Source organism: Corapipo altera, unplaced genomic scaffold (genome assembly GCF_003945725.1).
Source record: "Corapipo altera isolate COAL_440 unplaced genomic scaffold, ASM394572v1 45, whole genome shotgun sequence".
In the NCBI taxonomy this organism is placed as follows: domain Eukaryota; kingdom Metazoa; phylum Chordata; class Aves; order Passeriformes; family Pipridae; genus Corapipo; species Corapipo altera.
In genome coordinates this window covers 24,797,556-24,821,570 of record NW_020884877.1, presented here as the reverse complement: position 1 = coordinate 24,821,570, position 24,015 = coordinate 24,797,556, and the positions used below count along the sequence as shown (strand labels likewise).

Here is a 24,015-nt window from a genome sequence, read left to right as displayed (position 1 = left end):
CAGTTTGATATAAGTTGATATTCTAAAGTTTTTATTCCTCCCCTTCCTTCAAGCAAGCAATGATCGATGCTCAAGAGATAACCTTTTGTATGATGTTCACCTGGGAAGGAGAAACAAAGTTAACTCCTTGATCTTACCTCTATGGCCAGCTGAAACTGCTCATGCTCTCGCTGGAGCTGCTCAGCTTCAGAGAGGGAGCTCGCATTGACAAGGCTTGCATTCAGCATTGATTCCCCATTCCTGATCCAGCCAAGCACCTGTAAAGAAAGGATATGCTTATGGAAAGGTTGCTTCAGTACTAAGGTTTATGTAGTCACAGATCGGAAAATGTTTCAGGCTGGCTGAACAACAATGTGCTTTGCCCACTGTGGTCTCATGTTGAATCTATGAGCAGAAAGAAATCCTAGGATAAGAATGACCTACGTTTTTACATGGCAAAGATCTTACTGAAGAAGTTATTGCCTGAAGAATTAAATTTCCAAAGTATTTACATGAATATTTGGATAGCAAAGGGCACTCATTTCCAAGGTTTGATCACAAAAGTGAATGTTCCCCTCAAATACCCCACAGCAAAACCACAAATCATAATGAGGGAGATTTGAATTTAAACAAAGATATCTCTCTCTTTTTCAAATTTGCAACTGGCATCATAGATGTCGCAACACCTTTCTGCTCCCCTTGTCTGTATTTCTTTCACACAAAACTCAGAGCTTAGGGGTGAGGATGAAGAAGACACAGATGGTTTCATCTAGCACAGAGTTAATATGCAGTTGGAGTTTCCACCTGCATGCAGAGCTAGGAATAAATATCAGGTCCTGCATTTTGTATTTAATCAAGAGGCTTTACTTCAGAGATGTTCAGATTATTTGTAGACATGCAAACCATGCTGTAATGACTGCAGAATCAAATCCTAAATATACATAATTAATCTATCAAGCTTGTACTCACGCATTTAAGCAGCAGCATTTTCTGCCATTTTAAGATACATGTTTGGGAAATTAGCACCCAGAACACACGTGCAAGTTCTTTTCTGTGTTGTCTCAAAGCTTATTTTCTACCTGTGTAGGTGTAAAATTATTCCAGCAAAGCCTGAAAGTTGCTGAATCCAATTCATGGGTGCACAGGAAATCCCGACTGCTCAGTCACTGCCCTAAATACAGCTCACGATTTACAAAGTTCCAAAATTGACTTTGCTGCAGTATTCTACATAGTAATTTCCCTTTTGTGCTATCATTTTCACCAAGTGATCCATTAAATTGTCTGAAAGAAATACAAATTTTCTGTTGCTTTGTTTTTGTATCCCTACATCATGTATCACCCTAGTTATAACCATTCAATTCCCTGTAGGGTAGGAAAATGAGTTTTCCCTAGGAGAAAGAAAGAGGAGCCATCTACACATGTAGCTGACCCTAATTTGTAGAAAATTACATTCTGCTCAGTACAACAGTGTGGTAGATTTCATTTGTCAGCTTTCTTTCTTTCATCATCAGGTGTAATTGTTCCTGTGGGAAGTGCCACAAAGATTTACAGGAAAAGAAATCGAGTTATCATAGGACAATTATATTGGCTGGTATTTTCTATAATCCATCAAACTAGAAACCTACATTATTATCAACTATATGGTACCAAACACTGAAGTTAATCAAAGGATCACAGTACCTGGGAAAGACTTGAAGTGAGGACATGATAATGCAAGACATGCTTTCACATTTTACACACGACAATACATCCTGACTTGGACAATTTAGAGTGTAGAAAATACTATCTATGCTAAAAATATAGCATTTTTCCCCCTCAACTTTTATTTCAGCTGAAATTTTCAAAAACTGCAACAGCTTTCATACAAATATCTGAGTAAAAACCAGGAAAAAAAATCAGTGGAAACATCAGTCTTAAAACAAAGCAAAGGAATTAAAGAGAGACCACACAACTGATCTGCCAGGTTTCCCCCAGTGTTATCAATACATATGCATTCCTCTGTACAACTGTCTTGCAAACACAAGAATATTCAGGCTAAAGCAGTTCAGGTCAGGCTTTGATGGGCTCCATCTTGTCAGCAATGCTGACAGCACCATTCCTGACCAAGGCTGCTGCCACCCCTGAGTGGTGCTTCTTTCTCCTTCCCCCAGAGTATGGGTTCAAACACTCACTGTGGGGCTCCCACAGTTCCCTTTCAAGGCCCAGTGAGCACCCAAGAACTAGCAAATTTTGCTTGGAAGAACTTACACAGTGACCCATTCTACTTCCAAAAGCCCAACACTTAAATGTCAGAGCCTCATCTGGGATTGCATCAGCTATTTTCATAGTAATGTCTTTCTCTTAGCTTATATACAGTAAGAAAATAAAGATAATTCAATTGCACTACCAAAGCTTCTGAAGTCTAAGTGCAAAAACCAGTCACCTGCAGAGACATTCACTGTATCCCTGGTTTAGAAGTAGAGGGTGAACTGGCTAGAAGAGAGCATTTACACCTCTGTATCTGGTTTACAAGACCTGCTCGCAAGCTGACTCCTACTCATAAAGTGTTTAATACCTTGTCATTAAAATATGTAGGAAAGCTGCTAATACTGCACCAAGACCCTTCTATGATCATTTCCTGTATTAACAGATTCACCATTATCTGGCAACGTGCTGTTGGGTCGACAGAAAAAGATGGCTTTAAACAGACATTTCCTACAAATTACAGATTTTATCAGCTTTGTAGAAGCACTGATTAAATAATTCTGTGGTTAAATAAATCTCCAAAGGCTCTCTTAAAATGCCTAACTTTTTTTTTTTTTTTAATAGCAGAGAAGCAGAAATACTTTTACAGCATCTTATATAACAGCCACTTGACACTGGAGAACAGTTTCTCTGCAAGGAATGGGTTATTTACAGGGCAGCCACCACACTTCTGAAACAACTCTCACCTTTGACTCCAATTTACTTTAAAGAGGCTACACTCCTGTACAACAGCTTGTCTTTAATTAAATAATTGAACCAAATTCTTCTAAAATTCATAATTTCTTCCCTGAAACTTTGCCATCTTCACTGAGCACAGAAGCAGATTTTCCAGGAAAAATAAACATTGAGGCACCCTTTGTGCAGCCATTCTTTAGGAATGAGAGCTCTGTATCATGTAGTACTTTTGTCTACTGTTTAGTTTAGTCCAAATGCCTTCCTTCATGTTTCTAAAAAAGACTTAAGGCCTTGCAATGGATACCTGTCAAGCTGGATAGGAAAAGATTTTTAAGTTTAAATGATAAAACAATGTAAGTGAATCTTTTACATCTCTAGACTCTTTATAGCTTCTTTGACAGGACTGTACCCCACAGACACAGCCATCAGCAAGGACAACCTCTGGAAATTTTAGCCATGTTCAAAACTGCATCAGGTTTCCAGGAGCTATTTGATGCTAGATTAGGAAAAAACAAATATATTCAGTGTCTCTCAAATGACTACTTCCCATCATCCCTTGGGCATATACATATGGAAGCAAATCTAATGCCAAACAGCAAAAATAGATGGATAACAGGCACATCAAAAGGATTAAATATTCTTCAAAACAACCTGGAAAGCAAGTGTAGTGGGGCACTGTGAGGATATCTTGAAGAAAATTAGGTCAAGTTCAACACTTATCAAGAAAAAAAACTCAAACCATACAAAGATAAAATAAGAGGATAGGGAAGCCAAACAGCTGCAGGCACAGCATTAGAGTTTGTTTTCTTTAAACTGATCTCCACAAATCTATTCTGCTATTACTTTTATGTAAGCAGTCCAACCTCTGTAGTTTCTGTCAGAAATGAGTAGGATCCAAATGAGGGAAATCAGGCTTGGGCAGGATCTTCCTTAATAACAAAGAGTTTGTGAATTACTGATCTTTACTATCTTCACTCTAAAGTAGTTCACAGAACATCTAATTTGGAATCGTTCTGCTTTAATGGTCCCAAACTTCAGTTCATTGTCTTGGCATTCAGACCCTTGGCGCATATGATATAAAGCAGAAATCTCTGGTAAATGAAACTTAAATAGATAGAGACAGTTAAAAGACTTTTTATTTCCATGAGCCATTATATCAAAATGCAAACACATGTACATGTAGCAGCCTTGACCAATTTTACTGTGTCAGCAGAACTTAACACAGCTACAGTAGGTGTCTTGCAGCAACCACATCTCACCCCACTCACAAGAGCAAGGGCAATTTGGTAATGAGATCATCCATCGTCTCAGATGCACTAAAATTAAAGTGAAGGAAACCTGGACCAGATTGGAGATGAACTACAAGCCAAAATCAATATATTTCCCAATCCCACTAAATGGTTGGGAATATGACTCATCTACAGGAAACCAAATAGATAGGACACAGAAATATTGTAACTGGCCTCTTCCTAAGGGAAACTGTAGCTGTGGTAATTTACAGGTTAACAAGCAAAGGAGCCCTTAGTATTCAGCTGAACAAATAAAATGTTTTCAGTATTGGTTTGTGAAAGGTCACTTAGTAACGAGAGCTCACATGGTCCCAAGCTCCATCAAGGAAATACTAATTAAAGACAGCTGTTCTCTCACAGTATTAGATAGCTCAGTCCTATAACTACTTTCTTTGGGTAGTTTTTGGGTTGTAAAATACTTAAGGCCCGGCAGATACTTGATAATAAGGTAGGTAACATCAAGTACCTGCAGAAAGTGCTGCACTGTCGCTGTATGGCTCCAGGAGCAGCCACAGACCTGACCCACTGCATTTCATCCTGGGCAAGTGGGCAACCTGCATCTTTAGCATTTCTACTACAGGTATAACCTCCTGTTTTCTGTCATAAAATGCCTCTACTTGATCATAAATCTATCACACAAAACTCCAAGCTTAGCTAAGCTCTGTGTAAGAAACTTGGAAAACTTATGGAAAAAAAAGGATAAAATTCATAATCATATTACAGTGGTGATTATAAATATCACAGAGTCTCTCTTTTTTTTCCAGAAGAAAGGCAAAGCACTCTACAGAGCTCTAGAACTTCATGAGGAGTTCATCTTCAATAATCACAAACGCAAAATGACTACATTTAAAAAGAAAAAATTAGGATAGTTTTATGCTACTTTTAGGTTTTAGGTAGGGTTGCGAAATATTCACATCAAAACAGACTTTGAAAGAAAATGTATGCACTAGTGTAGGTGCTCCAGCTTCTAGCCTGAGTGTTGTCTGATAATGAAGGATTTTTGTCCAGTGATGATGAAACAATTCAGGTGAAGTATCACTTGGCTATTCTCTCTTCATAAGTGAATATTTAAGATCATACGTACTAAGGATTCATACATATATACGTATGTATGAATATATATATGTATATATATGTAGCAAACAAATAAGCAAATCTTTTCAATGAACACCTTGTAGTATTTGGACACCTCTCTCACCCCCTCAGCCACTTGTACAGGTAAAACAGAAACCTCAATATTCCAGGTGTCTGAAAAGATGTTCTTGGTTCTCCTAATGAAACCAAGACCATTCCTTTGGAATCCAGACATACACTGCAGTGTCAAGCCACCTATGGGTTAGGACCAGGAAGTGTAGTGTCACCCTGCGCAGCAAAGGAAAACAAAGAAACATGAGGCATCCAAATTAAATATTAGGGAAAACCAAAGGAGGCAGAACATGACTGCCTACACTAGGATGAAAACTGAAAGAAAGGCAATGTAACAATACTGAGATGTCTAAACAAGACCTTGGGTCTAGAGACCACAGCCAGAATTTTTTGAATCACCAGAAGATGTTAAAGATTACTGCAGGTCAACAGTTGTATAGCAATAACTGAAAGGGTGAAACTACTATAATTTCATACTTAGACCTTGCAGCTCAGTTTCCTTTGCTTTGGGCCAATTTTCCACCTCAGCTTAAGTCTGAGTTGCAAATCAAATAATTATATTCTCAGAACACTTCGAGTTTGATGCATTTTCTCCAGCTGAGAAGTTATTGGGTCAGTTCTGCGCAGACTCCTAATATCTATTCATGAAGCCAAAGGGCCACTCTGTAGCCTGTCAGCAAATCAAGTATTGTTAAGCAAAGAGGGATTAAGATTGTCCTCCTAAAGGTATGCTGCTTGGCAAAAGCTGGTTTAGCAGTTGCACGTATGTAATGGCTGAAAATCCACTTAAACTCTTTATGGGTGGTTAAAAGCTCTCACCTGCTTGACTTCAGCCTGTAGGTGCCGGAGCTGTAGGCACTGCTCTAATCTCTTGTGAGTTTGGTCAGCATTAAGCTCCAGCTCATGCTGTTTCTCATGAAGGAATTCCAGCAGTTCTTGAACCTGTGTTGCAAGATCAATGTCTTTTTCACAGATCAGCTCAATACCTGTAACATGCAGAGAGAGAGATACCACTGAAATTTTAATTTTGCATAAATGTGAACTTCAACATTTTTTGCCACCTAACACATTGATTTGCAACTATCTGAGTAATTATTTCTCATTAAATTTTCTCACATGTAATATTTGGCTTTCCCAGTTTCCTACTCAGCCTCACTACATTTTTCCACAAAGTAGTGTTTCTCTGGTGATCATTGCTCATCTTGCCCATCAGCATCTGGCCAGCAGGACAGGATTTAGACAAAGTCTTTCTCAGAAACTTACATGAACATCAAATTTATAAAAAGGCAGAAAAAAACCTCCCTTTCTTACAGTAATTCATTAACTTACACTTTAGAAATGTATGTTGAAAAAACCTGAGAGGAGAAAAGAGATGAAGAAGAAAATACAAAAGTGAAATACAGGAAGCAAACTCTAGTCACCAGATCTACAGTAGTGTTACAAGTACAGAGATCTCCACAGCCCAAACTTTTTCTCCATCTGGACACAGAAGATCATTAAAAATGAATTAGTTTAAACCATCCTATAGTTCAGAATTATTCCACAGACTGGCTTTCATCCAGTCGTCACATATCAGAGAGAAAAGGTGGACAGGTACCACATTCCCTGTCCCTTGCATCCTGCATGAGATTGATAAACCCCTGGTCTCATTTCATAGCTGGCCCTGACTTGATTAGGAGATTGAAAGAGGGACCTTTTGAGGCCCTTCCTACCTCCTGAATTTTCTTATGACACTTCGAGGTTTGTGTATAGTCATTACAAGAAATACAACACAGAGCTTCACACCTTCCTTCTTGATTACACCCGTGCAATAACATTGCTGGGTATGTTACCAGTGCAATTGGGGAAGTCTGGCCTGGAGGAAATATGATGTCATCCCATGTTACTGTAATCCCTGTGACTATAAACTAATAAAGACCCAACTCTTCCCTCACTGAGGTCTATTGGAATTTTGCCATTGGCCTCAATGCAGGAAGGATCAGGAACCTAATATAAAAATAATCTAATTGCAGTAATGCTGAGAAAACACTGCACTTTTCTCCAAAGCCATTTGATTTCATGGAATAATATAAGAAATGTGTTAATTAGAAGCTGCTGAAATAAAAACTTGGACACTTCAAAAACCCATTTAGAAAGTTGTCTTGGCCTCCTCCTTTATTCTCCTCAGAGACTCATGACTTTCCTTCTCTCTCACAACCACATCTACAGAGGACAGTGCGCAAAATAAACATGACCTTATTACTAACCCTATCCCCTTTTTCTGGTTTCTGGTTTTATCAGAAAAAGCACATGGGAATGCAAATGATTGGCTTATTCCCTTTCCCAGCCAAAACAAAACAGTTCCTTCATTACCAAATAAAGTGGAATGGCCCCTGGCTTCCCATTTAAAACTGGAAATTTAATATGTGTTTCTATTCTTGGGAGTGAAGTTCCTTTCAATTGCCAGACACCAGGCATTGTTGCTACAATTAGCCTGCATATGGTTCTGTATCCTCAGGACATGACGGCTTTTTGTATGCTTGACTTCACTACACCTATTGGATATTAAATGCATGGTTTTCCTTCGTGCACACTCAGCTGGTCTGGTTCTGATTGTGCTAACTCATCAGCAGCAACCAGTGAACTGCCTGGGATGCTATCCAAGGGCAGCCTGCGCTCCCCATGATGAATGATCTGCCCTTTCCTGCTTGTCATATGTCATGCAGATTTATTCTACAGTGCCAGCACATGCGGTGAGAACGCTTATTCTTCTCAAGAATTGGTTTGCAAGATAGAAAGCTTTGTTTCCTGAATAATTTCATACATATTATCTTTACATTGTGCTTTGACAGCTCGAAAAGCACAGGTGACTTTCTGATAAACCGAACGTGGTTGCCATTTTCTTCTGATATCTCAAACAGTGCAGCAGATGTCAAGGGAATGATTTTGAATTGAAAATATTTTTTAAAAAATACTACAGAAAAGAGTACTGAGCCACACTAACTGGCATCCTACAAAACATGCATTAGTGACACCTGAACTGTTCGCAATGTGAGATACAATTCAGTCTGAGGAAAGCTTTTTGACCCGTAAAAAACTGTTTTGAAACAGCTTTGAATCTGCTTCAGGCTGAAATATTAGAAGCCTGCGACAGTAGTTTATATTCTCTTCTTTGCAATAAAAACTATAGTTATAACTAACTATAAAGGACATCACAAACAAAATGAAATAGGTTTCCACTTCCCTTTTAAGCAATGCAATGCTGGGAGAAAAGGTGAACAATGCTAACTTGATGACCAGGAACCAAAACGGCTTTGAATTTTCCACATATCAGGTTGGGACTGAATAAACGTCCCCAACTTCAGCTTTACAGTGTTTCAGGCTTGACTTAGACAAATTGCTTCTAAGATATAAAAAGGGAGCTCTGTAAACCATGAGAGACTCCCAGCTGTAGGGCTCATTATGACAATGATGCTGACAATGCAAATGGACTTTAATAATCAAATAAATTTGTGTAATCAATTAACCAGCTATTAGAGTGTAACTCCTTTTAATTCCTAGAATGAGAATTACTAAGTTGCATATGCTAAAAAAAGTACATGATGTGTCATCACCGCAGCTTGGACTAAAGTGCTAAATTGCTACTAAAATATTATCTATCCTAAACTTTCCATGGGAAATGGTTTTCTCAGAAATGTCCAAGCTGTCACTTTTGAAAATGCCAGGACCCTTCACGATATAAAGTTAGGCACCCAAAAAAATCAATATCCATTTTTGAGAATATTTACCCACATATTTATCTTTGCTATCAGCAGCAGAGAGCTACAATCAAACTGGAAAAATAGCAGATAGGTTCCTTGAAATAAAAAGAGCTGGCTCATTCAAAAGTCCAGTCTGGTTAAGAATACTATTATAATAGTCTCTAAATGCAAATAAGTTTAGTTAAAGACACAGATTTTAGTGAGATATGAGGACAATTTGCAAGTACTGCTAAATTTCAGAAAACACAACCTGACTTCCAGATCTTAGATATTCACTAATAAAAACAAACATTTCTTTGAAAAATAATTATTCTGCTGGTGAAAACAGGCTAATCCAAAGCAGGCTCACTCACATGCACTGGAATAGTGGATGGAATCACAGGAATATAACCCTGAGCTGTGTGGAACTTTGGAAATTTGCGCCAATGCCTGATGTGCACAGATGCCCTCAATATCCACACAGAGTCTGATATGGTACATCACAGAACCTTTGGATTTATTGCAACAACATGAGCATGTTCACAGGGATTTCCACACACTCCACAGCCCTGTAAGAATTACTGCTCCAAGTCTGCATCGGACACGCAAAAATTGTGGGCAAATGTCCAAAACCTTCATTTTCTACCTCCACAAGACTTCCGAGCAAAAAAGGCATCAGGCATGGAAACACCTGGATGTCATTTTATCTGACAGACTTGCTGGCCTAAAGACCTCCAAGCCAAATGACAGAGTGATCAAAATTGAATCAGTTTCCTGTGTGACATGTTAAAAAGAATAAAGCTCAAAGAGATTTATAGGGAAAGGAAGAAACTTGGTCAATTAAGGGTGACTGGTTAGGTAGAATGGCTCTGGAAAATCACATTTTTTCTGGCTTTATCTTCTATAGCTACAGCTGAGTTTTGATGGTAGCAGTGGTGACAGTGTACAATAGGAAGCAGCAAGAGCAGCTGATTTCCCAGGACTCCTGCAAGTTTGAGGCTCCGGCAGTTAAGAACAATCATCCCTTACCTTATACACTGATTGACTGTTATAAAGGATTCAGGAAGAGGGAGTAAAATCAAACCACTTTTTTATGAAGTGTAACTGTCCTTTATTGAAGTAAGAAACAGTAGGCTCCCACATGCCATCTCTCTCCCTTATTTCACCATTCTCCCAGCATTTAGCATTCCATGCACGGCAGACATGACCATTATCTTTGATTAACTACAGTTACTCTACATCCCTATGGGGCTTCTGCTTCCTTGCCTTTGGGAGCAGTGGATTTTTATTAGGTAGGCTTCATAGAAAGTGATCTTAGATAATCTTACAAAAACATTATACAAGTCACTTCATTTAGTTTCTAATCTTTTGTCTACAATCCAAAAGAATTTGTTTCTAAATTCTTGAAAGACATAGAATTTACTTATTTTCTATTTTCTAAAAAATCTGTCACTGAAACTTCTGGCTTTGTTGTGGATCATATTCTTTACCTCCCACGGATTCTTACTTCTACAACTCTTCCACGATTAAAACCAAACAATCAAAAAAGCAGAAGCATCTGAACCAATCTATTAGAACAAGTTTTCTGTCCCAGAAAGCAAGGAAGCTGAAGCACAGGGCCAGGCATCATGTGGGCAGATCTCAGAGAAGCTCACACACACGGTTCACACAAAGCACCGGATTGTCTCGTTCACAACATACTCTTGTAGCAGTCCTTAAGGCTCTGCTGAGTTCAGCTTGCCAAATCAGGCTGAGTACTGCCAGATTTTTTTAAACGTAGGTGCCTAGAGGTAAAATGTTTGCCAAAGAATAAAACCATAAAATCCTTCTTATTTCAAAAGTGCAGATTGAGAGGGAAAGAACTGCTCTTGCTTTGCACTCTTTCCAGACATTTAAGAAGGTTAAAGTACTTCACAAGTAACATTCACTTCTGGGCTTTACACAGTGATTAATCTGAATTACGATATTCCTTTTCCAAATGCAAAATGCAAGGATACAAAAATCCTGATTCATACATATTTTCATGTATTAGAAAATAAGATCCTACTGCTGAAAAGCAGAGTAAAAGTATCAGACAGACTCCCTATCAAAATGAATCAAGTCTTTCATTTAAGAGCACATACCAAAGGTGTTTTTTTTAACATCCAAGTTGCTACCTTTAATTTTCAAATGCACTCTGAAAAGGAAAATTCCAGTATGGTTTATCATATTCCCTTTTTATACAAAATAATTCCAAGTAGAACTGGCTGGAAACAAGAGTTCCATTTCATGACTGGTTTCAAGGCTCTCATATTTGGATTCTTTCCGAGAGGACTCTTGCAAAACTAGTTTCTTTCTCCCGCCACTCCTCTCTCTCTTTCTGTTGGGCATGTCTGCACCCTGAAATGTGGCACAGGGAACAGGTACTCAGGTCTGTGGAGAAGGAAGCCAGCACATCTGGTCAGTCAATAAAGTCCAGCTGCACAAAGGTTAACAAGCTTAGGAGTCTAGAACAACTAGACTTCATCCAGACCTGAGGTCTGACTGCCTGGCTCGAGGATCTGTAACTCATGACTCTGCAGTGCTCGTTTTCTGAGCTGGTGCAACGACAAAGATCTACGACAGCAAGTTGTCTTGCCCTCCCCTCTCCATCCACTTTGGAGTCAATCACAAACTCCATCCTGCAGCTGTGAAAATTTCTGAATGAAACTTGAAATTTAGCTTCATTTCCTCGATGAGTTTCAGTCTCAAAGAAGCAGCAGCTAACGTATAATCCTGAATCCAATAATTACCAAAACTTTTGAAACAATTCTGGTGTGGAGAAACAGGTATTGCTCATAGTTATGTTAAAAGCTGATGTATTTAATACGTATTGGGCTATTTTTGTTTGAAACATGTTTTGTGGGGGTTGGTTTTTTTTTCTTGTTTTTACTTTGGGTGTGTTTTTTGGGTTTTTTTCCCCCTCCATGTAAAATAGAGATCAAATTGTCCTGCTCACCTGAAGCCTGGACCTCCATGATGTACTGGTGTAAATCTTGCCCTTGCTGGATGACTTCAAAGGTCATGTTGTTCATGGCCAACTTGCGCTCAGTGTGACGCTGCAGTCGCTGCTCAGCCAGAGTGAGGTCTTCAGTATTGAAATCATTCATTTGCCTCAGCAGATCTTCATTCCAAGCATCTAACTCTGCTGTAACCTTCATGGACAGAAGACAGACACTTTATTCGCTCAAGATCAATGAAATATCTTGAACTGTGTTTGGATCAGAAAGTACTTCACATTTTGACTCTGATTCAGAAACATTCAAACCACAGCCTCAGTACACTCTAGATCCTGCCCACTTAATGGTCACACTTCACATTTTTCTTAAGCCAGGATCCATAACACGATTATCAGTCCAACAAGAATTTGGACACCTCCTGTTTCCCGTATACTTTTCAAAGGGCATGGGAAGAGAAGACCCACTATATTTGCGTGGATAGTAGAGAGAATGTTTCTGAATAAATTAAAATTTAAATGAAAAAATAATGCTGCAGAATTGCAAACCACATAACCCCCAAATGGCCTGAATGTTTCTACAAACATTTTGCAACACGCTATTTGTTACATATCACAGATGTAACACACAACACAGAAACATCACACTCAAGGGCTAGGAGATCCACCAGTAAATTCAGGAATGGTACCTGGCTGTAACCAAAGACCTATATAAGCTGTCAACAACTCATGGGAACATGTAAAATCTTCTGTTGCTTTTTCTGCTTCCTAATTGTGACACCAAGTCTGATAATTTCAGCAGTCCATTTATTGTAGTTTCTGTGTTTTACCTCAGTCCACAAGCAGCCAGCTGGTATCAAAGTCCTTCTCCCTTTTTGCCTCTACAATTAAAGCAAGATTCAGCAGCCAGCCAAACATCAGTCTCACCTCAACCTAGATTCTGCTACTGCAGGCTAAAAAGAGGGAATATGCTAGTGACTATGAATGAGAGATGGGGGAAAAGGGAAATACATCAAGCACATAGGTACTGTGCAGAATACAATTTTTAAAAGCATTTAAAATTATTAAATAAATGCCTCAATTTTGATTTATAGGTTAATTCCTCATACCTAGTTTTAACTCTTCTGAATCTAGCTATCTACATTCCCACTTGTGCATTATGATGCAGTGAAAAGTTCTATTTCTCACTTAAAATGCTCTTCAGTGCCTGTGTGCAGTGAGACGCTTAACTTCCTAAGTAGCCAAGACTCAAAAATTTCCACTCAGTTTTCCTTTCCAGAAAACATATATTATATCCCAAACAGGCTTAGGAAGATAAACCAAATAGACCAGTTCTCAGCTTTTCTCACGTTAGAATGAACAGTAGTACAGTTTCGTATCAGGAGTAAAAAAACCAGTTTTTATGCTCTTTTTTTTTGAGAGAAGCAGAAAAGCAGACTCAATCAAGAACCTGGGACCTCAGCTGCAGGGTGAAAGGCAGAGCATGGGTATCCTGAGGGGCTTCTATTTTTCTTGAGCTTGTTCCTTTGCCCATTCCACTCAATTACCTTTAAATAATAGCTATCTCTACACTGTCTTTGGCCCCATTCCTGATTCCAGCAGCCTCTGATTCATTCACATATCACAGCTGGAGTCCCTGGACAGCGGAGACTTACTGGCAGATTTAACAGTTATGAAGAAATGTTCTGGAGAAGAGTTTTACTAGATACATTTGCACTTAGAGACAAATGCTCAGCTAACAGTAATCAGAACTGAGGTGATCTTGACCTCGTTTCAAACTACAAACAGCAGAATAATTTTGAATGAGAGCAGGTTCCTACAGTGATGACAGTAACACACAAAGTTCAAGGCAAAGCCCTTTCTGTTCTTTCTAGTGGAAAAGCATGTGACACAAGTGAATCAGAACTTTATTTGTTATGAGCTGTTAAAAATATTGTCTGTTTGAATTCATTGCATGGATTGTCAGGTTGCTAACACACAATTATTTGAAATTTTGCAAGGATTCACAAAGTACTTCCCAATTTCCTGTGACATTCTTATATATGTGCACTCAAGACATCTAAAACAATTTATAAGTGACAGTAACAGAAAAGATTAAAACAATCAAATAACGTGTTACGTGAGTTTGCTCTGAGACCCATGACTTTATGACTGAGAGTTTCTGAACAAAACAAAGTCTCTCCATCCCATTTACTTCTATGGATGTCAAATCCAGGACAGAAAAATGCAAATCTTTTGTAGGGTTGAACCGTCAGGGGAGCTAATGACAGACGTAAGAAAGAATCAACAGAAGTTTGACAAGTATGCTGAGATCCAGTACTTCCTGGGTAAACTTCTCCGCTGTGGTGCTGTTTTTCTTAGTAACTCATCCACTTGGCTGTGGAAGGGACATTGCTCTTATCGTTAAATCTACAGTCATTTCCATTTGAGCATGGGGAGGTGGCTGTTCCTGACTGCATTGGTTTTTGTCCCTGTGTCCAAGACATGTCTGTAGCAGAGAAGCACCTACAAACACTCAGGAGAAGGTTTGCTCCCAGGCAACCAGTGCTGCTCATCCTCATGACGGCAAGCAGCTCCCACCAGGCTCTGCACACAGGAGATGCACCTGAATATCTACCTGTCCCTTGTAGACAGTGGAGCAAAGAGGGGGTTTGCTCCATTATCAACACTTCCCAGATCAAATGAGTGGTTCCAAATAAAGATGAAAGGACAGTACAGGCAGCGATGACACAAGCTGATAAATTATATGAGATGGAAGGCCAGCCCATGGTGCTCCGTGTTACATTGTCAGGACTGGGAACAGAGGCTAAGCCTGCACCTGAGCAGCTCTGGACAGTTGGACAGGTCCAGCAGAGTTTGTTGCCCCAGTGCCAGCTCTACTAGGCCCAAGAGCACAGCCACCAGTGGAGGGTAGAAGGAAGGAAGGAGGGAAGTAGCCTTTGAGTGGGGGCTGATGGAGTGCCAGTCATCCCAGGTGCTGGGTTAGGGAAAGAGAGGAAGGGATCAGGCACAGCAAGAGGTGGAACATCACTGAATCTCTCAGGCTAAGCATGTACAGGAAGGCTGGGTACATTGCTCTGAGTAACAGACTAACAGATGGCTAGAAGGGAATCTAAAGCACACTCAGGCAAGAAGCAATACCAGAGCTGTGATAACACAAGTTTCCTGAATCCCAATCTGGTGCCCTATCCCACAGACCATGCTGCTTTGCATATGTCATTAAGACATTTCCTTTTCTGTCTGTACAGCCAATGCCTCAAAATCCCAGCATTTTCTGTACTTCAAACTGGACCATTTGGAAATATTCCCGGAGTGTGAATTTACTGGTTTGACTTGGGTATAGGGAAAATGATTTATTTTTCTTCAGGAAGAAGCTGTAATTAGGCAGCTCTGTTAACTACAGATGTATATTTTTCAAGCCTAAAAAAAATGGATGCTTTCACAGATTGGTCAGGCCTTGATATCTATGATAAAATTTGGACTGCATCAAACAAAAGTGTCCTGAGCTGTGGTAAGAGTGCACTGAGCCTGTGTCAGAATTATTTCATAAATGAAGCTCACTTGGCCATGAATTTGTTTTATTCCATTTTGACACAGAAGAATGGCTGATCAGAGTTTACTCTGATTATCTGCTAGATTTTTGGTGGCAGGAACTGACAGCATTTATGTTTACTCACTTTACTTCCCAGTGTTTGTGATCCTAAATAGACTTCAGCAACCTCACATGCTGTGAGAGAAGAGAAGCCCTGCTCTGCTCTGCTCTGGCTTGAGAAAGAAATTGTACCAAAGCAGAAGGGTCACATGTACAGCAACAGCAGCAGTGCACAGGTCTACACTAGCACAGGCAGCAGACTTATCCCCCCATTCCCACACTGTTCCAAGGAAAGCTGCACACATGTCAGTCACACTTCATCTGATTCCTTGGAAGAAGCTACGTTCCTTCTTTGTGGGTCATATAAGCTTGGGGCCAAGAAACAGGCCTTCCTTACTAAAGGAAAGTAAAATGACCCGAGAATACAAATGAAAGAGAAAGACATGACAAAGCAGTTGATTACAATGAGCCTAGGAAGCACATTTCTTCCTTCTTCACCTGAAACAGATGCTCCTGCTGCAATGATAATGGGAAGAGCAATTTTGGTAGTGAACCCAATCTAGTGTTAAATGAGATACCTGAGATATCCTTATCAGGGAAATGGAGGAAGCAGGTGAGCAAATACTGGATTTGTGTTAGCTCCATGTTACTATCACAGAGCTATAATGGATATACAGACTATGTCAGCCAGGTCTGCTTTTCATGCAGACACAGTGACCACAGTCTAGACCACATTCCCTTTAGACAGGAATCCTCCTAAAGCAGCAACTTAATATATCCAAAATCCCACTGTGGACATAATACTGCTGCATTTGCTGCTTCCCATATTTATCATGTTGCAACTCCAGCAGGAAATGTGACCAAATGGAGAGAGACATGTTCACCTTCAACCCTGGAGCAGAGTGAGAGGTATAGAGAAGAGGTACACAAGTGAAAACCAGTAACAACAGGAGTAACCCAGGCATCTCATGCCTACATTGCAGTTTGCTTGTGAATTAGGCCAAAGAGCCTGCCGGAGCTGCTGCAGCTGCTGTGCAAGCAATTGTACGTCTCAAATAATTTCTTATCTAAATCCTTAGGTATATTTTTTTTATGCTGCTGCTGAGACTTTCTACAAAATGGTGCTGCTGAGCCTTGAATGCTGCTTGCTTGGCCTTAATTCAGCGTTTGACACCCAAAGTCATCTTGTTTAATGCCAACCAGAAAATTTTGTTTGCCAATTGAAGGAGGTAGAGAGGGGAAATGAGGAGTCCAGTGATAGAAAATAAATGCTGTATGGTGAATGAATCACATAGGAACTGATATTCCAAAGTATGGGCTAAGGAAGGGCATATGAGGAGGAGGGGAAGAAAGTTCTATCCTGGGAGCAGAAGCTATCAACACAGAGAGTGGGCTTGCAAGAGGGATCTGAAAAGGAGTAAAGATGCCTGGGAAGAACAAGCGAATGTAGGAGGCAGATTGCAAGAAAAATGATGGTGCAAGTAGGAAGAGAAGCAAAGGCAAGAAGAGTGGGTAAAACACAGAGATGAGACAGGACAGGAAGAACAGTCACAGTGCAGATCTGTATAGATGAGGGAATTTCTACTTCATTTCAAGAGGAAAAAAATTGGCAGCCATACAGCCAGAATTAACAGAGAATGAGGATGGATGACATGAGATGTTAGATACAATCCAGGAAGGAATCAAAAAAAAGGTAATTCTAACTTCTGGATGCAGAGGGAGCGTCTGTGAGTGCAGAAAGAAAGGAGTTATAGTGGAGTAGGGAAGACCAGATCTCTAAGGCACATACCAGAGATTGGGCACCAGGAATGCCAAGGGCAACAACACTTGGCTCTGCCTTGGTGTTCAGAGCAGGCTGAAGGAGCAGAGGTCTGGATGTGACAGTATAACTGGATCTGGGAGCAGACTAATACCAAAGGTACATGGTAGTGGAGCTTTAGGTAGGAAAGGGTAAATGAAACTGTCACTTCTGGAGATCATATAAGCAGAAAGTTTGCTGTTCTTCCTTCTCAGACCTTGGTTTTGGCTGATGCTGTGCAGTATGACAACACTGTCACCCTTTTTTTTGACAACAGACAGAGATGCCACACTGGCTTAGTAGGGACCTGAGCCACTGAAATGTGAAAGGACTGTCACAGTGATGATTCTGCTCTGGTGCTTTTGACTCCTGAATCCCAAAAATATCAAGAGAAACAATGGAATTCCGCTCCAAAGGACAGGGTGCCCAGAACAGCTTAGAGTATTCCTTTCTTTAAAATGAAGTGACATGCAATTTGAAAACTAGGAATAGATGGAAAAGAGAAACAAAAGCTCACTAAGCATGAGACGTTATAGGAGTCCAGCTTATGAACAGGACAGGCTGAAATTCTTCTCACCATTCTCTTTCTTTCAAATCTATCTCAAACCCTCTCTAACACTTATCTCTAACAAAGAAGCTCACACCTGAGTGTCAGCTCTAAGTCGATGAGGGGGCTATAAAACATCTTGTACCTTATGTAGGCAGCTAATTCACTTGAAAAAGTCTGCTAGTGTTATAAACCTGGAATGGGAAACTCAAGTGCATTGTAAATAACAGTGAAATAAACTACCGTGAAAGCTGGCTCTTGTTTCTTCCTAAACTCATGCTCAGGGATGGCTGTGAACAGCCAGAGGAGCCAGTAAGAGAAATCAAAGCTGAAAAATTCAACTAGCAGATGAAATAAAGCCAAAGAGACTGAATAGTGGAAAATTAGATATCCAGCAGGTGAAGATTTTAGTGATCACGGGGCTTTGTAAAATATAATAAACAGCATACAAGATCAAATTTATATTGTATAGTGGGAATCCCCTTAATCCCTTCCAGCACTATGTCTTGGTGTAGGAACGACGTCACTCTCAGACAGTGCAGAGGCTCTGTCTAGCATTGAACAGATACCTACAAGTTGTAGCAAAAATCAACACACAAGAGATGGAGCTGAGTACTTCTTGGAAAGGGAGAGGGAAGTTTCTTTGGAGGTAACCAACAACTGTTGCTAGACAGGCATTGGCTGAGATCATTCCTGTTTTCAGTCATGGCATTTTATAGAGGCCTACAGGTGAATTTGATCATCTCTCTACAAAAGATAAGGAAAAAATGTGCAGAAAGACTCTGGATGACAGTAATTTTTTTAGGGGTCGCAATTCACTGCATTTTACCATTTGGCTCTTATGGATTTACTCAGCATTTTACTGTACATTAGCACTCATTCAAGTAATCATTAATAAGCCTTAAAATTACTATTTCTGAAGCAAGGGACAAAGTATACTTGACAGACCTTCCTAAGGATATAACTCTGGAGCAAGACTGTGCTTTGTATGTATAACATTCTTAGTGGACTACTGCTGATGTCTGCCAGCTATTGTCCCTTGAGCCTTACACCCCATTTCCTCACAGCAGATCAGCTACCACATTCACATTGCATGGAATCTCCTGAGTTACCTGGCTGGCTGCATCAACTCAGCTGAAGTCTGTGTCATAGACAAAGACCAACCATAAAATCCCGATGATCCCATCTTGCCTTGAAACATGCAGTGACTTGGTTAAGGAATAAAACATACCAGGCATCAGAGTTAGACATGTTTCTGAAATAAAGAATGGGTTGTCATTTTATAGTGTTAAAACCTAAGGCAAAATAGCCTCCCATAGGGACAGCCAGGCTCTCTCATGTTTCTGTTGTGTCTGATTCCAGGTGTTGCCATAGTTTAGGTTTCATAATTTAGCCCAAGAACTCAGTGTGTAAATATCAGTCAATATAATGAGATTAAGGCAAGAAAGAGCAGGCAGCATGTGCTTTGTGCCTGTGGGTTTATATCCAAACTCATATCTGCCAAACCTGCCATGACTCAAGTACAACACAAAAGCTGTCTGTGAGGCTTAGAAGACCTTTAAAAGTCCTAAATGAACACAGCTGGTCTGCCCTGTCACAAAAATAGGCAGGTGACTTCTCTTAAAGTAAAATACTTTTTCTGAAGACAAAATGCAACAATAGCTGGCAGATTTCATTGAAGTACAAGAAAAGGTCCAATAATGCCTATATAGATGGAAGTAAGTGTTGCTTGTGCAGCAAACATTAATCTTGAAGTTCGTCTGGGCTCCAAATCTCTGTCAAGAAGAGAAGATTATAGAAAAGCTCGCAAACCAGGAGGGCTACAAAGCAGATGGGTACAGTGTGAGTTTAGGAAGGAGTGCCAAAGGAAAGGGTTATGTGATCTATGGCACGAATTTTGATAGCTCGGGAGAACAGTCAGAGAAGGAAGGTTTCCAAAGAACAAATGACAGTCAGACACTTTCTAAATAAAACAAAAGGCAAATCACTCATTTGCCATTTGTGAGCTTTTAAAAATCCTAATACTTTCAGTTTGCATTGTTAATTAGAAAGGAGAGAGAGAGAGACAGTAGCAGGGAAAATTAACAGATTAATCAAAACTGTTCAGTACCAGAACTGGATGGAATGAGACAACACAGAAGGTAACTGTTTTCTAAGGCTGAGCTCTGGTGCACAGCCTTCTCTAAAGCTGTGGGGAGCAGATGGGCTCCCACTGCTGCATCCTTCTGGCTTCCACCAGAAATATGCAAGTCTCCCTCTCACCAGAGTTGCCAGAGAAGGGTCCTTGTCTTAAGGGATTCCCTGGAGCTCAAGAACGTGAGAACCCAGGGTGAGAACACAGATCTGAGGGGGCAAAATTGGAAACTCAGTGCTTGATAAAACAAAGGTGTTCAAGTCTGGGAGGAACAGGAGGGCCCACTTTTTGCAGACAGTTTGTGTGAGTGCAGGGAGGGTTAAAATGCTGCAGCAGGTAGAGGGCTTTATTAAGGATGTGTTCAATATGGTACTGCTCTTCGGACAGATGGAAGGGGGCTTATCTAGACTAGAAGAGGAGAAATTCATTTGACAATCAATCATACTGGTACACATTATTTCACGATTCTTAATCTATGCAGGATCTAGGCTATTATGGAAAATTAAAACCTAAATACATTTCCACTCATAGCTCAAGCTACTTGTCTTTAGTAGAAAAAGCACTTAATTTCCTGATTTAAATTTCCTTGTCTTTTTCCCTCAACAGCTTGGAATAGTCAACCATCAGCAATACTACATGCTTTTTAATTATAGTGATGAAAAAAATCTTTTTGTTTCTCCACAATGGCATGAGATAATTCTGTTAATTCTTATAACAGTTTCCTACTGACTTGGAATCTTTATTAAAAAGCTGAGGCAACTGACTGCAATCTACTTTCTAAGGATCATTACTGTGTCAGTTTGAGTCAATTCAGCTGTTCCTTGAAAAGCATAGCATACATGTTTCATATAATATTTTATTTCAAAATGCCTTTGTTTTTATTACCCATCAAACTGCCTTTATTGTTTAAGCACTGAATGAACTTACAAAATTTAAGATACTGACCTGGATATATTTTTCATTGTGTTTTCAGCTATAAATTGTCATAATTATTCTAAAATAAAAATACTTTGTTCGGAAAGAGGGAGCTTTCTAAATAAAATCATCTGCCCATAGACTCTCTATGAAACATGTTCTCAGATTTCCCTGTAATATTAATCTTGCAGAAGAAACTCAGATGTTCATATGATAAAAAATAGCAAATCTGCAGTGACAACCAAGTGGTGCTTTTCTTTAAAACCCTTTCTAGCTAATCTGATTTTAGAAGACTTTGAAGCATATTTCAATTTTAAATATTTTAATGTATCACGACCACTCCATTCTATGAATACACAGAAGTAAGATTCATGCAGAAACAAAATCAGAGGTATCCACACAGTCTTCCCATTCTGGCATCACATATGGAGGGGACTAGTGTAAGTCACATGATCTCCTGATGCCTCAGCTGCCCCATCAGTAAAGTCATGTGGGGTGGTAACTGTCTGTGAGATCTTTTATTGAAAGACTATTTACAAAGAAACAGAATTTGAGAGCGGTGATTTATTTTAATTCTGTTTTTTTAAGGTCTTTACTTTGATTAACATAATTCCAGGTTCAGACCTAGAATTTGTAGTGAAACAGGCTGAGATCTTAACGAATAACTCACGTGGGTTCACCATATACTCTCTACAGACACATCTGGGTGTTTCAGAAGCACATACTGCTTCTTTCTTTTTTTTTTCTTTATTTTTGAAATCTTCTATTAAAATATAGGAGATACTACTCTTATGGGAAAGTATGTTATCTGACGTGAAGTACATACATATATTTATACTTATACACACATACAAAGGATACTGTCTCTCAGTATCAAGGAGGCTGCATATAACTGGCAAGTAAATTAAACTATTCTAATTTAAATAATTAACAAGCTCTGTAGAACAGACTTTATTACAATACCTAACTGTGCAGTCTCAATAGAAAAGCTCAGATACTCCTCACTGATTTCTATCTCTGGCATCCAGTCACAGAACAGGATACCTTTTAGGAAACAGGACACCTCTGTTTCCAGCCTTTTATTTCACTATAATTCATCATGCCATGTCTTAAACACAGAATACAACAAGGCACTCTAAGGCTCCCATTACTTACCAGTACCCACCTTGAGATTACCTACAGATTTACAAAAAATGCCTTCAGGAATGTATCATCATAAAACACAAAAGGTGCTCCATGAACTGAGCAAGCACCGGTGGGATACAGCAGGAAGAACACAACCCAGAAAGGACACAAATGCTGACACGAGTCTTTCATAGATTCTGTGGGCACAAGTTAATTTACATGCTGTTCTTTCTCCCTCATGTCCTATCAGAATTACAGCAAGTAATTACTGAGATTGGCTGTAGTCTCTTTAAAGTTTCTCAGTTCAAGAATATCTCAATTATTTTTAGGCTCAACATGCTGAATTAAAACGTGGTTGAAACTCTCTCTCTCTCCCTCACTGGACAGCCGAGTGCAAGCAAAGAGCTCCAGATGTATCCCAACAGAGCATGTTTACATGCACTCCCTGTCTCACAGCTCTACCTTTCTTGGGTCATGCAGCCAGCTCTTACCTCAATGGTGTACTGTTCAAAAATCCGGAGCTGAAGGAAAATGTCTAGCTTAATCTTCCTCTCATGGAAGAGCTCTTCCATCTGTACCTGGGCCTCGTCGAGCTGCTGAAGGACAGATTCGATGTGGCTGATGGAGCTATTGTGTGGGGTCTTATTGTTGGAAACCGCAGAGTCCCTGTAGCAAGGCAGAAAGCATGGTTAAAGCTCAGCTTTAAGGCAGGCAAAAGAGCAAGAACTACACACTTGTGATTCTGCGTGCTGCTGAGAAGCACACCCAAGCACAAAGGGCTGAGGGAAGGTGTATGCAAGACTCATTTCGTCTACTTGTCGAAATCCTGTGGCTCCTGAGCTCGGCACAAAGTTTGAACAAGAGGATCATCCTTTCTTGTATCATGACACTGTGACCTTGCACGCTTGGGAGGGGTGGAGAGGAGAATGGTACATCAATCTCAATGCCTCTCTTGAGGAGACTGGCTGGCAATACCCTTTAATCCTACAGTGACCTGCTCCAGCCTATATTCATATCAAACTCAGAGATGTTGAAACTTTACAAGCTAGTTTTCGGCATTTTTTTTATTAGCTATGGACTAATTGAATCAGAATTATGAGCATTTTAGACCAAGGGGTATGGATACCTTGATTTCCTTTGGATTACATGGTATAGCAATAGACGTAGAATACACTGCAAAAAATTCCACTGAAGGAAACACCTTTCAAACACTCCAAGAGATACTGACTTGTCTTTTCATTGGGGTAAGTGAAATGAAACATGCCTGTAACAGGTCAGATACTGCTCCATTTACATTTTCCATGTACAGGCAGCAGAAGGGAGCAAACCCCTTAAACTGGTGGGCTAGGGCCAAGAGGGAGTTTGTTGTACCTGAAAGAACAGGACAGTCCTGACAGTTCCTTTTCTATCTGTGCTCTCACATATGTTAATAAGCTGACCTACAGTCTGTTATGTCCTCAGTAAATTTTTTTCAATTACTATTTCATGGTTAAATAACCTTTGCAGACATGAAGAGCTGAAAGCTATCCTCAAATGTTCCACAAAAGGTCCCTCAACTTTCAGAAGAACCAGAAAAGAAACTCTGAGGCCAAAATTTAATCTTGGCTTTAGTACTTTGGCTCAAACAAGATTTAGATGCAGTGGTCTTCTCCATCCAACCTGCTCAAAGGTGTGTGAGAGCAGCTGCATTACTTGGCACATTTAATCCAAGACAACAGAAAACCCTACGAAATACACTGGTAGGATGACAGGATGAAGTGGATAAGCAAGCAGGTCTTACCATCTTTCCTATCGATCTCCAGTTCTACCTTGGAGAAGGTGGGGAGGACAATTACAAATCCAACAGCACCTATCAGACTATCAGTGCACCAACAAACT

General features: G+C 39.8%; 1 protein-coding gene across 2 annotated transcripts in view; it reads right to left on the bottom strand.

Moving 5' to 3' along the window:
- The window catches only part of KALRN (kalirin RhoGEF kinase), a 504,478-nt gene that overhangs the window by 165,977 nt on the left and 314,486 nt on the right, over positions 1–24,015 (bottom strand). For both annotated transcript variants that reach the window (XM_027637175.1, XM_027637176.1), the window contains exons 14-17: positions 22,629–22,803; positions 12,030–12,225; positions 6,153–6,319; positions 138–257 (exon numbers count right to left, since the gene is read on the bottom strand). In XM_027637175.1, coding sequence (XP_027492976.1) covers positions 138–257; positions 6,153–6,319; positions 12,030–12,225; positions 22,629–22,803 — 658 coding nt within the window. The remainder of the gene's footprint in view (positions 1–137; positions 258–6,152; positions 6,320–12,029; positions 12,226–22,628; positions 22,804–24,015) is intronic.